Genomic DNA, 14293 nt, shown 5'->3' with positions numbered 1-14293 from the left:
GAATTGGGGGTAATATTTTGACATGGATTAAGGATCAGTAAAGAGAGGGAAAACCAAACTTGAATAATTAGGTCATTCAGGATATGATCAGTGCTTGGCCTCCACTGTTAACAATCTGTATCAATGATTTGGATGTGGGAACCAAGTGTTCATATTTCCAAGTTTGACATTGTCATAAAACTAGTTGGGACTGTGTTGTAAGGATGTTGCGATGAAACTTCAAACCGATTTGGATAATGTGACTCAATGGGCATGAACAAGGCTAATGGAATACAATGTGGATAAGTATGAAGTTATGCAAGTGCAGAGTTTTCCTTTAATAGTAAGGAATTGGGAAATATTGATAGTCACTGAAAACTAATATGTAGGTGTAGCAAGCAATTTGAAAGGTAAATGCCATATTGCTATTTATTACAAAAGAATTATCGGAGCTTTTTCATGAATTAGTGGATTACTGTATATAAATTTGCAGATTGCATTTGAAATGGATCTACATCCATGGTTATTACTGAAAATAAAAGCTGATTGGTGTATGGGTACATATTGGCATGAATAGAAGATTAGCTAGTTCACAGGAAATAATAGGCATAAATGAGTCATTTTCTGATTGGCAAGATGTGCCACAGGGATTAGTACTGTGGACTCAATTTTTTACAATTTGTATAAATTACTTGAAGGGAACATAAGAACGGCTGCTAAATTGGCCAATGTTACAAAGCTAGACAAGGAAGTAACTTGTGAAGATGACACTGAGGCTGCAAAGAGACATGGGTTAGGTGAATGGGCAAGGATCTCAAATGGAATATAGTGTGGGAAAATGTAAAAATGTCAAGGAAGAATGATGGAGCTTATAATTTAAATTGAGATATTACAGAGCTCAGATAGTGTATTAATTACAAAAGGTACAGCAAGTGATTAGGAGAGCTAAAGATGCCATTATCACAAGGACAAAGGAACATAAAGGTATGGAGATCGTGCAGAGCATTGGTGACACCACATCCGGAGTGCTGTACATTAGTCGCCATATTTAATGAAGGTTTTTGAATACATTGGGAGCAATTCAGAACATAGTACAGGCCTTTCGGCCCTCGATGTTGTGTAGATCTTTTACCCTAGTCTAAGATCAGACTAACCTACATATCCATTATTGTATTATCTTCCATGTGCTTATCCAAGAGTTACTTAAATGTCCCTCATGTATTTGACTTTACTACCACCGCTGGCAGTGCATTCCACGCTCCCACCATTTTGTGTAAAGAACCTACCTCTGACATCTCCCTGAAACCTTCCAGGTTGGATATTCCTTCTTTGTTCAGGTGTGGCATGTGGGTGTTGCTGACTAGTACTGCCCATCCCTAACTGAACCACCACAATAAGAGAATTGTTCCTTATTTCCTGCTCACTGTGGGTACGGAGATATAAGGGATTGATGCTAAGCAAACTTCTAGCTGTGCCCCACCTCTCCCAAAAATGTGAGCAGGTCTGAGGACTGCCCTGAACCTCAGCATTTAAGGCAAGTGATTTTCCTTCCTGTCTGAAGAAGGAGACTAAAAGTATTTAATGATGTGGGATTTCCGTGGAGAAACTGCAGGATTGATTTTTCACAATGTCATTTCCTCCTACCCACTCATAATCAATGGACAGGGCGGATCGTGGGGGAGTCTCCACTTGTGAGCTTAGGCTACACACATCTGCCAAAAAAACATTGTTGGACCAGTTCTGAAGAAAGGTCACTAGACTCAATACATCAACTCTGTTTCTTTCTTTCTCTCTCTCCACAGATGCTGCCATGCCTTGCTGATTTTTACTGGCTATCCTTGTTTTTGCATCATTTCCAGCATCCACAGTTCTGTTGTCTTATAGCACTACGTTACAGTCTGACCTCCCCACCCACATGCCATTCACACACTCCCTCCCCGGTTGTGAGCTCTGCTCAAAGTGTTAAGTCATGTTGACTTGCAAGAAAACTGATTCTGACCTGAGCCTAGGCTCATCATTCCAAAAGCAAGCGACTGAATGAGGACAGACTGGCTCACCTATGCCTGAGCTGCCCTCCTGGGACTGACCACCTCATACAGCTCAAAGGTCCCAAGGTTCTAGGTTTGCAGCAGCCAGTGACCCCCTAACGCTGTTGCTGCGCAGCTTCCTGGTGTTTGTGATTGACAGGCAAGCCATCCCATCTGAGCACGCCTCCCTGCAGCACGCGATGTATCAATCTCACGGCCGTCCAATAGGAACGAGGGGGCGGGTCCTAATCGCCGAAATGTAACAAACTCGCGGCAGCAAGGGCTCAGGTAGTGAAGATTGCACCATGGCTGAGTGAGTATATCCCTCAGGGTGGGCAGGGATTGACTCTATTTCATGTAAAATAATAATTGTATTTAATGCTCTAAGATAATCTGAATCCATCAGCGGATTTCAAGCAGTTTTCTTTCAGATTTCTAGCAGTATTTCACTCGTGTTGCTCATTTTCTATGTTATTCATATTTTATTTGCTTCCTTGTCTGAATTTGTTCAGATTTCTTTTCCCTTAAGTGATTGTGTGCTTTTGAATGCAGAGTTAGTTAAAGGGCTTACTCACTTGAATCCGGACGATTTCCTCTTCCTGTTTCCCCTTTCCTTCATTGCTCTGTGGGGTTTTGAGCTAGGGCTGGCCTTTCCTGGGTGAGAGTCGAGGATATTGTCGATCTCCTAGGCCTCTCCCAGCTCTTGCACAAGTCTATTAGGTGGAGCGTCAGATATTCAGTCATTGGGCTGCCCGTGCAGTGCAGACTCGCCAGGATGCTTCTGGCTGGGAGGCATATAGTTACAAAGAGTGACTTAAGGTCTTGGTACTCTCGCTACTGAAGTAGTGACGTTTAGAGGCAATCAAATAGTCTTTTTATTAATTTAAGAGTTTAAACCAAACAGCTTGGGGATCTCGTGAAATGTAGTAATTAAATAAAAAGTCAAGAGAGTGAGGTTACACGGTTGTAGGAAGTAGGAGAAAGTGAGGACTGCAGATGCTGGAGATCAGAGCTGAAAATGTGTTGCTGGAAAAGCGCAGCAGGTCAGACAGCATCCAAGGAGCAGGGGAATCGACGTTTCAGGCACAGGTTCCTGAAGAAGGGCTCATGCCCGATTCTCCTGCTCCTTGGAATATGACATATCCTGATTGAGGTTTTAAAGCTTTGCACTAAATATCTGAAATAGTGTAGAATACATTGGAGTGAGAATAGGGCTTTGATTATAGATTTAAACAGCATGGAAACACACCCTTCAGTCCAGGCTGAACATAATCCCATCTGCCTGCTCCTGGCCCATATCCTTCCCAATATTTCCTCATCACCTACTTAGCCAAGTGTCTTTTAAACACTATAATTGTGCTCACATCCTCCATTTCCTCAGGAAGTTTGTTCCACACGCGAACCACCCACTGTGCAAAACATTTGTCCCTCATATCTTTTTAAGATCTGTTTCCTCTCACCTGCAAAATATGCCCCCAGTCTTGAAATCTCCCAACCTAAGGAAAAGACGCCTATTATTAATTTTATCTGTGCTCTTAATGATTTTATAAACCTCTATCAGATAACCTCTTAATTTCCAAGCTCCAGTGAAAAAAGGTCCCTGCCTATCCAGCCTTTCTTTCACTCAAACCTTCCATACCTGGTAGCACCCTGATTAATCTCTTCTGAACCCTCTCCAATTTCGTAGTTTGTCTAGAAAGAGAGACAATGTTAGGCAGCCTTCAGTGCTGTTCATGACCGTAGTGCTGTTGCCCTCACCTTTCTGTTGACAGGATCCCCACGTGTGGAGAAGTAAGAATATTTGGCAGCGGAGAAGGAAATCTACCCCACCTTCATTTGTTTCACTCTCCCCACTCCTTCTTTCAGACTTTGAGTAGTCTCTGAAGCTTTGGAAAAGCACTTTGGAGCTTTTCCTGGAGACTCATTGAGCCAATGAGAAGAACCCTCTATCCTGTCATCCTCACAGAAGCTAGAATAAAGGAATGAATCCAAAGATCATTTCTGGTCACCTCATTATAGGAAGTAAATGAACCCTTTAGAGAGGGTGCAGAGGAGATTTACCAGGATGCTGCCTGGACTGAGGGGACATGTCTTAGGTTGAGTGCGCGAGGGCTTTTCTCATTAAACTGAAGAAGGATGCGAGGTGACTTGATAGAGGTGTACAAGATGATGAGAGGCATAGACAGAGTGGATAGCCAGACACTTTTTTTTCCCAGGGTGGAAATGGCTCTCATGATGGGACATAATTTTTAGGTGATTGGAGGAAGATTTCGGGGAGATGTCAGAGGTTGGTTCTTTGCACAGGGATTGGTGGATGGTGGAATGCACTAGCAGCAGTGGTAGTAGAGTCAGATACATTAGGGACCTTTAAGTCCCTTTTGGATAGGCACATGGATGATATTAAAAATGAAGGGTATGTAGGTTAGTTTAATCATAGAGTGGGGCAATAGGTCAGCACGATGACAAGGGCTGAAGGGCCTGTACTGTGTTTTATTGATCTATGTCCTAAGCCTCACGTTCCTGATTTCCTTCAACTGTTGGTGGTGGGGGTATCATTACTTGCAACCTCTTTGGGAGGTGATGGCCTAGTGGTATTATTGTTAGGTTATTAATCCAGGGACCCAGGTAATGTTATGGGGACCTAGATTTGAATCCCACCATGGCAACTGTTGGAATTAGAATGCTATGAAAATCTAAAATAGTTTAATAATGATCATGTATGGTGATTGTTGGGGTGAGGAGAGCCCATCTGCTTCAGCAATGTCTTTTACTGAAGGAAATTTGCTGTCTTTACTTGGCCTGGCCAACATATCGTTGCAGATTTGGGCGGCACGGTGGCACAGTGGTTAGCACTGCTGCCTCACAGCGCCAGAGATCCGGGTTCAATTCCCGCCTCAGGCGACTGACTGTGTGGAGTTTGCACGTTCTCCCCGTGTCTGCGTGGGTTTCCTCCGGGTGCTCCGGTTTCCTCCCACAGTCCAAAGATGTGCAGGTCAGGTGAATTGGCCATGCTAAATTGTCCGTAGTGTTAGGTAAGGGGTAGATGTAGATGTAGGGGTATGGGTGGGTTACGCTTCGGCGGGGCGGTGTGGACTTGTTGGGCCGAAGGGCCTGTTTCCACACTGTAAGTAATCTAATCTAATCTAATCTAATCCACAGCAACGTGGTTGCCTCTGAACTGGCCTCTGGGCAATTAAGAATGGGCAGAAAGTGTTGTCCTAGCCAGTGATGCCCACGCCAAATGAATGATTTTTTTTTTTGAAAAAGCATATCCCAACAACCACTTGAGTATCCTGTCTTTAAATCAAATTCCAAATGCAATTACTATAGCTTCCAACACTTTTTGCAGTGTGTAGAATACCTCTTGAATTTGGGAGTGTGGCAAAACAGTGTAAGGGGTTGAATTTCAGCTCTAGATCATGTGGGACAGTGGCAGTGACCCTAACTCTGTGACAGAAGATGAAAGTTAACATCTATGTCTGATCAAGTCGATTGAAATAGCTAACAAGGAATTTGCTAATATGCCAAACTTTTCCTTCGAGTACTTAGGCACATGGATACATTCTAACTACAGTCCCTACCACCAGGTTCAAGTCCCACCTGCTCTATAGGTGTGTAATAACATCTCCTGATAGGTTGATTAGAAAATATTTATGGAATATCTCTTTCTTCAAGAGAATAGAAGTCAGTTTTAAAAGATTAACCAGAATATAGAAGTCTGAGCAAACTACAGAGATCATTATTCACATTCATTTATAAATTGAGAAGTTGGTTGTGTCTTTCAGTGAAAACTGAGAAAGATTGGCAGAGAGTCTTCAGGCTTCAGAGGCACTATTGGTTTTTTTAGCTTTGGAAACTGAGGGAAAGTAATAAATGAAACAGTCTCCTTAAGGTTCTCACCTCTCTGGTTGAATCTGCCTGTAGGCTGCATAACCTGTAGGCTGGTTCCGGTTTGTGAGTTAGGTGTTTTATTGGTGTGTGGATTGCTTCGTGTATTGATACAAACACACATTATTGGTAAATCACTGTGAAATATTTCTGGATCATGTGCAAGTTGCTTCTTGAATTATCTTTTATTCATCACTTTCAGATGTTGCTAATTCTTCGCTATGATCAGTGTCAAGTTTGTGTCGATACTTCACACACTATGGTACAACAATATTTGGAAATTTAGCATTGTGAAAGCTATTAAGAATTATCCAGGCATTGAATATAAACAATACAAATGTGAAATATTGCTGGAAATCTGAAATCAAAACCAAAAATGTTGGCATCAGCTTTTATAAAATCAAAAGATTAATTTTGCGCATCAAATAAACATATCTCATAAATTTATCCAAACTGTCCAATGGTGGTGATATCCAATAAATTAAAATACAAGTTTGAAGCTGACTATATCATAGGAACAAGAATGATAAACCACATAGTCACCTTCTGTCTTAATAATGCTGTTCCTTTTTAGTTGCAGTGACTAGCTGATGGGCAGGCTATCAGAGAGAGAGTATAATTTGGATTTGAATTGACTGCCCTGCTCCCTTGCGTTTTGGATTGTATGTTTTCTCTTGAACTGTATATGGTACCGCTTTTGCAGGAAACTGGAAGACCTTTTGGTTCCTCATTCTGTAGGTGGGATGGGATCAGGAAGTATCGGATTGTAACTTTGCTGACTGATGAGAGAGTTATTGCCACATTCCAAGAGCACCATGTCTCAAGTCTAGTGCTGTTTTGCAATACTGTGTTTAAGACTTTGCAATGCGTGTTAAGTTGAAAATAGAATTATCCTCCTCTTTAGAGGAAGTTGTGCAAACAGAGAAATTAACATGGTTGATAATATTGAAATAGTGTCCTAACCAAACAGTATAATATCTGCGCCTGAGGATCTTGCAATGCAGTTACACAAGAATGTGTCAGCAATCCTTGAGCTGGAATGAATTTGTGTATCCAGGATATAAACACTTTTTCCAATAGGCTTTTCCCACCCATTTTATTTCCTCCATAACCAGGTGGATATTGGATGCTCAAAATCACCCAGTACGTTGCCCAGTTTATGTCAACATGGGGCAAGAGTGGACTGAGGTGTTGCTAAATTATTCCATTTACTATAGGGTGCATGGGTTCCAGTGAAGGGACAGCACAGCCAAGATCAGCACTGTCCTTACAAACATGATCCCTGTCTTTTAATCATAGAATTCCCACAGTGTGGAAAAAGGCCATTTGGCCCATCCAGTCTGCAATGACCCTCTGAAGAGCATCCCGCCCAGATCCACACCCCTACCCTATCCCAATAACTCTGCATTTCCCATGGCTAACCCACCTAGCCTGCACACTATGGGCAATTTAGCATGGCCAATTCACCCTAACCTGCACATCTTTGGATTGTGGGGGATAACTGAAGGAAATCGACACAGGCACTGGGCGAATGTGCAAACTCCACACAGACTGTTTTTTAAAGATATAGCGCCATACTGCACAGAAACACACCCTTCAATCCAACTCCTTCATGTTAACCAAGTTTCCCAAATCATTTCAATATGATAAACATATCCTTTTTTTGTAACAACTCCTTGCCATTATAATCAAAGAAGAGGCTAGGATCTTCAGTGGGAGCACGCTCAATGATTGGTATGCTATAGAGTCATAGAGATGTACAGCATGAAAACAGACACTTTGGTCCAACTTGTCTATGCTGACTAGATATCCTAACCTAATCTAGTCCCATTTGCCAGCACTTGGCCCATAGCCCTCGAAACCCTTCCTATTCACATACCCATCCAGATGCCTTTTAAATGTTGAAATTGTACCAGTCTCCTCCTCTTCCCCTGGCAAATCACACCATACACACACCATTCTCTGTGTGGGAAACGTTGCCCCTTAGGTCCCTTTAAAATTTTTCCGCTCTCACCCTAAACCTATGCCCTCTAGTTCTGGACTCCCCCAACCCAGGGAAAAGACTTTGTTTAACCTATCCATGTCCCTCATGGTTTTATACATCTCTATAAGCTCCTCCCTCAGCCTCCAACGCTCCAGAGAAAACAGCCCCAGCCTATTCAGCCTCTTCCTATAGCTCAAACCCTCCAACCCTGGCAACATCCTTGTAAATCTTTAGGTCGAAGACAATCAAGAATCCCTCTGAATTTGCTGCTTCTCCACATTAGTGAGCTCTCCAGGAGCATCAGTTTTTGTTTCTATAATTGGCCATTTCAGAGCTCGAACCCTAATGATAGATGGCCTGGAAGTCCTTCTGAGTTGCACGTTGACCCACAGGGTCAGTGTAAAGGTTCGGTTGTAGCCTTGTAGAAGCAGGATGGTCATTGCCGTGACTGGTGTTGAAAGTGGGGCAGATTCGACTGTCTGTTCTCTCTCTAATCCACATGAGCATTTTTCTTGCATCTGCTGCTCCTGCAATTCTCCTTATGTTTGCGTGTTAGGGGTCCCAATAAGGTTAGGTTAGATTAGATTAGATTACTTACAGTGTGGAAACAGGCCCTTCGGCCCAACAAGTCCACACCGCCCCGCCGAAGCGTAGCCCACCCATACCCCTACATCTGGTGATGGTGAAAAGGATGTTTCCTCTTGTGGGATATCCTAGACCCAAGAAGTCACTGCTTTAAAGTAACATGTTGTCCACTCAGACAGGGCTGAGGAGGAATATCTTCTCAGTGGGTCTTGATTCTTTAAAACTGTCTTCCTTGAATGTTTGTGATAACTGGAATTTTTTTTCAGCCAGAGAATAAAAGTTGAGAGGTTATTGGGAATTGTTGGGAATGTGGAGTAAACCGATTAGCCATGATCTTATCAAATGGCAGGGCAGAATCAAGGGGCCGAATGGCCTGTTCCTAATTTGTGTGTTTGTTCATAGAACGAGATTAAGAAACCCAAGTTTGTTTCTGTCTTTCCCACTAGAGCTGATATTGCACTCATTGGATTGGCTGTGATGGGCCAAAACCTGATCTTAAACATGAATGATCATGGCTTTGTGGTAAGTATAACTTGACCAGTAATTCTCTGTCTGCAGTGGAGGCATCTCGCTGTGCCCTTAGTGCCTGTTGCATTTGCTAAAACAACTGTGACTCTGCTTCAAAGGGTATACATTGAATGGGACATGGAGTCTAGCACCCATGGTCTTAATGAAGGGCTGTAAGATTGAAAGTTGCCTCATTTTCTTGCTCCCACTTTGTCCATCCATCTGTGTGCCATCTAACCAGCAGAACGTGGCTGGGAGACAGAACACTGATTACCAGCAGGTCACTGGGTTATGCTAATTCTACATGTATCTGGTGATCTCCCTAAGGCTCAAAAGCCAAAATGGGTGCTCTGTTTCCTGGTGTTTTCAAAAATGTGATTTTTCCCGTTGAATTTTTTCGCTTGCGGAAATGAGGAGAATTGGGCTCCATAATGGAGCAGTACAGTGGTTCAGTGGTTAGCACGGTTACTTCACAGCGCCAGGGACCCAGGTTCAATTTCAGCCTCGGGTAACTGTCTGTGTGGAGTTTGCACATTCTCCCTGTGTCTGCGTGGGTTTCCTCCGGGTGCTCTGGTTTCCTCCCACAGTCCAAAGGTATGCAGCTTAGATGGATTGGCCATGCTAAATTGCCCATAGTGTCCCGGGATGTGCATGCTAGGTGGGGAATGCAAGGTTACAGGGCTTGAGTAGGTAGGTGGGTGGGATGCACTTTTGGAGGGTTGGTGAGGAGTCAGTGAGCCAGCGAATCCCTACAGTATGGGAATCAATGAAGAAACCAATACACAGAATACTGGCCTGGCAGCATCAGAAACCGTTTACATTTTAAGTCCATTTTGCATCTCTTTCAGAATTTCAGCTGTGCATTTGCAATGCCGAGCCATATGCTCAAATGGACTTGGAATGAAAAGGTGCTTGTTTTTGACTGGTGCAGACTCGATAGGCAGAAGGGCCTTTGTGTGTCTGTAGACCTTTATGATTCTGGTAACATTGGTGGAGAGAGAATGAAACGGTTAAAGTTTTGAGTGCAATCTGACTTTTCAGAAGGAGAGTCTTACTGGATTTGGCATTAATTTCCTTCTCCACAGACACTGCCAGACCCACTGAGTTACTCCAGCTTTCTCTGTGTGTGTGTGTGTTTCACATCTCCAGCCTCCTCAGCGTTTTGCCTTTTATTGGGCTCCATAAGAATGTTGGGTGTGTTTTACTTTGTGTGAAGAGGATTGAAACTTGTTGAAATAAAAGTAGAACACTGCAGATGCTAGAGATAAATCAATACTGAGAATGCTGGAGAAACACAGCAGGTCAGGCAGCATCTGTGGAGAGAGAGAAGGGGAGTTAAAATTTTGTGTTGAGAGGGTCTCTACCAAGGACTCATGTTGGTGAAGTCCCGTGATACTGAGCTGGAGCTGAGGGCTGTTGACCTGTACATTACCGTGTTCTTTCTCTAATCCCATATCCGCTCCCCACAGGCTCCTGTGGGACTGTGACCATGCTCAGGGTTGCACTGTGTACGTTCTGCGGTGCTGCAGGATGGTAGTGTCTAATCGAGAGCTGACTCACTGTCTCTGCTGCAGGTCTGCGCCTTCAACAGGACCGTTTCCAAAGTGGACAGCTTCCTGCAAAATGAAGCTAAAGGCACCAAAGTGATTGGTGCCCACAGCCTAGAGGAGATGGTGTCTAAGTTGAAGAGCCCTCGGCGTATTGTCCTCCTGGTCAAGGCTGGTGAGGCCGTCGATGACTTCATCCAGAAGCTGGTATGTCTCTGGTGGGGCAAGTTTCTGTTGCAAATACAGGAATGGAGGAAAAGGGTACAGCAAACGGCCTGCTCAAGCCAGGGCTAGGAGGAAGCAGAAGGATTCCAAACCCCCTCCCTTCCAGTGGGTGACACAGAGAGTGTGTATCTTTTCTCCAGACTGTACAATGCTCCCTTTTTCCCTGCTCGGCTCATTTTTTTAATCTCCCCCCCATTTGAGTGCACTCCCTTCCCCAGGCTGTGGTCCCATAGCTGCAAGTGGCATCTTTCTGTCAGGAACTTTCCGGAAAGTTCCGGTCCAAACTCCCTGTTCCCTGTCGACTCTCCTGTGGATTAGCATAAACAGAAATGTCCCTGAGTTAGTATTCTGCAATGTGGGTTCAAATCTTACCCGAGTGGCCTGTGAAAATTTAAATTCAATCCATTAATCTGAAATAAAATACTCGACTGTAAAGTGATAAAATTGTTTAAAACCCCATTTGATTCACTAATGGCCTTCGGGGAAGAAAATCTACGGTTCTCATCTGGTCTGGCCTACACGTGACTCCAGACCCACAGCATTGCGACTGACTCTGAAATAGCCCTATCAAGGGGCAATTAAGGATGGATAATAAACATCAGCCTTGCCAGAGACCCCCATACCTGATACAAGAACAAAGAAAAGAAAATTAAAGAACACAATAGATCTGTTTTTCTCTCTCTCTTTCTCTTATCAGGTTCCACTGTTGGAAAAAGGTGACATCATTATTGATGGTGGGAACTCAGAATACAGAGACACAACGGTTCGTATCACGATGATAGACAAGAGTGATGCTGTTTAACATAGAGTTTTCTTATCTACCTGTTATGTTTAATTAGTGTAGGAGTTACTATCAGTCACGGGGATTGATTTAGTAAAGATGTTTTCAGGTCCTGCGTCCTGTCCCTGCTGAAAATGTCTAGGCTCGGTTTTATGATGGGCCCAGTCTGTGTAAATGTGTTCCCTTCCTAGAAATGACGGGCAGGTGTTGTTTCAACATTTTACATTGGAGTCTCCGTTATCCGTGTGGGTAACCATTTTGTATGGGGAATGTCAAAACTGATGAAAATGTTATAAAGCAGGACCATAGAAGTAATTTTGTTTTAAATACGTGAAAGATCCCCAAATTCTGACAGTGCAGAAAGATGTCGTTCGGCCCATCATGTCTGCAGCAGCTCTTCGAACGTGTGACTAGCCCACTGCCATTTCCCTGCCTTCTCCCTGTAATCCCGCCCATTCTCCTTTTTTAATGTTAATTATTCAAAGCTTAGTCATTTGACAGGGCAGACTTGAATATTGCTGAAGAGATGCTTTATTGAAACTTTTGACATGTGCTCAGGGCATTTACAAGAAAGCTAAATGGGGAGAAGATTTTATACTGTGTGTAAAGAGAGTGAGACTTTGCAAAAGCATTGTCACAAAGAATGTATAAGTTAGCTGATGATTGGCAGTTAACTCTCCAGTTTTATTTAAACCTAAGTCATTTGTGTTGACTCTGGTCAAGGCATTGCCTTAGGCAGGCACTCTCTGGTTCACTTCTTATGTTCAGTTGAAACCAGCAGGCAGTCCGAGCATGTCAACACACTGGGCAGGACTCTGTGGATTAATATCTTAATATAAAATATACTTATTTTAAGCTGTATACTTATTTTAAGTATACAGCTTAAAAATACGGGGTAGACCATTTAGGACAGAGATGAGGAGAAACTTCTTCACCCAGAGAGTGGTGGGTGTGTGGAATGCTCTGCCCCAGAGGGCAGTGGAGGCCCAGTCTCTGGATTAATTTAAGAAAGAGTTGGATAGAGCTCTCAAAGATAGTGGAATCAAGGGTATGGAGATAAGGCAGGAAGAGGATACTGATTAGGAATGATCAGCCATGATCATATTGAATGGCGGTGCAGGCTGGAAGGGCTGAATGGCCTACTGCACCTATTGTCTATTGTCTATAATATGTACATTCACCATGGCAACACCTCTACCAACCAGAGTCCACTTTCCAACCAATCAGCACTCTCTCCTTGTGCAGTATGAAATAGTGTACCCTTTTGTTTTTGGTATTCTTGCAAATTGTCCTGATGAGTGCTAAATGTAAAAGTTTTTAAAATGTGTTTTTCAATAATACTCAAACATTTAACATTTCTGTTGAGAGCAATCCCGGGTGGCCGTGACTACATGAGAAAAGTTTAAAGGATAATCTGTTGTTTTTTTCATCTTGTATCTTGTATTAGATTTTTGGGGTATAGATTTGTGAGCTTTTATTAATTTTTAATAAAATACTCCGAGTACCCAAGCTGCGTCATTATCTTGTGGAGGAGTTTAATTATCATTCCAATGTCTGTGGAGATTAACAGCGTCACATTCTGAAATATTTATGCAAGACATAATTGAAATGTCACAAACTACACTTTGCGTCATTTGCTTAAAAATCCCAGAAGCATTTGGAAGTTTTGATAATTGTGCTGTTCTTTGGCTTTACTGACAAACACAATTACCTGTTGCTTACATTTAATTTGCTGTGGAAATGTGACCAAGGTACCTTTATTTTCCTTTTTGCTCCTGATACGCAGAGGAGGTGCAAAGAGCTGAAGGCGAAGGGTCTGCTGTTTGTTGGGAGCGGGGTTAGCGGTGGAGAGGATGGAGCTCGATACGGACCTTCTCTAATGCCTGGTGGCCATAAAGAAGCTTGGTACGTCCACAGCCCTGATCACTGCAGCTAATCTGTTTCTTTTATCAGTTGTTTTTTGTGTGATCCCTGCAAATTGTATTTCTGAAGTGCTTCAGAAATGAGATTCTGAAATGAGCCCCCATTAGGAAAAGGGGGTAAATGCGAACTGGAGTCGGGCCACCATGGGAGAATCGTGTACAGATCTGGGCACCATATTACAGTAATTACTGTGGAGAGAGTGCAGAGACAATTGACTAGAATGTTGCCAGGCCTGGAGATTTGTAGCTGTAAGGAGAGATTGGCGTTGTGTACCTTGGAACAGAGAAGGCTGATGGGTGACCTGATTGCGGTATACAGAATTGTGAGGGGTAGAGATAGACAGGAGGAACCAGTTTCCCTTAACAGAGTTCAAAAACCAGGGGTCAGAGATTCAAGCCAATTGGCAGAAGGACGAGAGGGGACATGAGGGGTCATTTTTATGTAGAGGGTGATGGGTGTCTGGAATTCGCTGCCTGAGGTAGAGGCAGAGACCGTAAAAGGTTCCTGGATCTGCAGGGTGAATGCTGTAAGCTGCAGGGCTATAAGTATGTGCAGGAAGATGGGATTAGGAAGGGCATTTGGGTTAACATGGACAAGAGGGCTGAATGACCTTTTTTTTTTGCTGTATCCTTTCTGTGGTTCTAGAGTGGCACAATGGCTCAGTGGTTAGCACGGCTGCCTCACAGCACCAGGGACCTGGGTTCAATTCCTGCCTCAGCTGGCTGTGTGGAATATGCATATTTCCCCCTGTGTCTGTGTGGATTTCCTCCCACAGTCCAAATATGTGCAGTTTAGGGTGGATTGGCCAGGCTAAATTGCCCATGGTATCCAGGGATGTGCATGCTAG

At 43.3% G+C, this 14293-nt stretch overlaps 1 protein-coding gene across 1 annotated transcript in view; it reads left to right on the top strand.

The window, feature by feature from the left end:
- Positions 1–2221: 2221 nt before the first annotated feature.
- pgd (phosphogluconate dehydrogenase) overlaps positions 2222–14293 on the top strand; it is a 32666-nt gene continuing 20594 nt past the window's right edge. The window contains exons 1-5 of the mRNA XM_072586100.1: positions 2222–2319; positions 8910–8985; positions 10545–10724; positions 11440–11505; positions 13310–13428. Of these exons, the coding sequence (XP_072442201.1) occupies positions 2312–2319; positions 8910–8985; positions 10545–10724; positions 11440–11505; positions 13310–13428 (449 nt within the window). The 5' untranslated portion in view covers positions 2222–2311. The remainder of the gene's footprint in view (positions 2320–8909; positions 8986–10544; positions 10725–11439; positions 11506–13309; positions 13429–14293) is intronic.

Source organism: Chiloscyllium punctatum, chromosome 16 (genome assembly GCF_047496795.1).
Source record: "Chiloscyllium punctatum isolate Juve2018m chromosome 16, sChiPun1.3, whole genome shotgun sequence".
NCBI lineage: Eukaryota > Metazoa > Chordata > Chondrichthyes > Orectolobiformes > Hemiscylliidae > Chiloscyllium > Chiloscyllium punctatum.
This window is presented reverse-complemented; position numbering and strand designations above follow the sequence as displayed.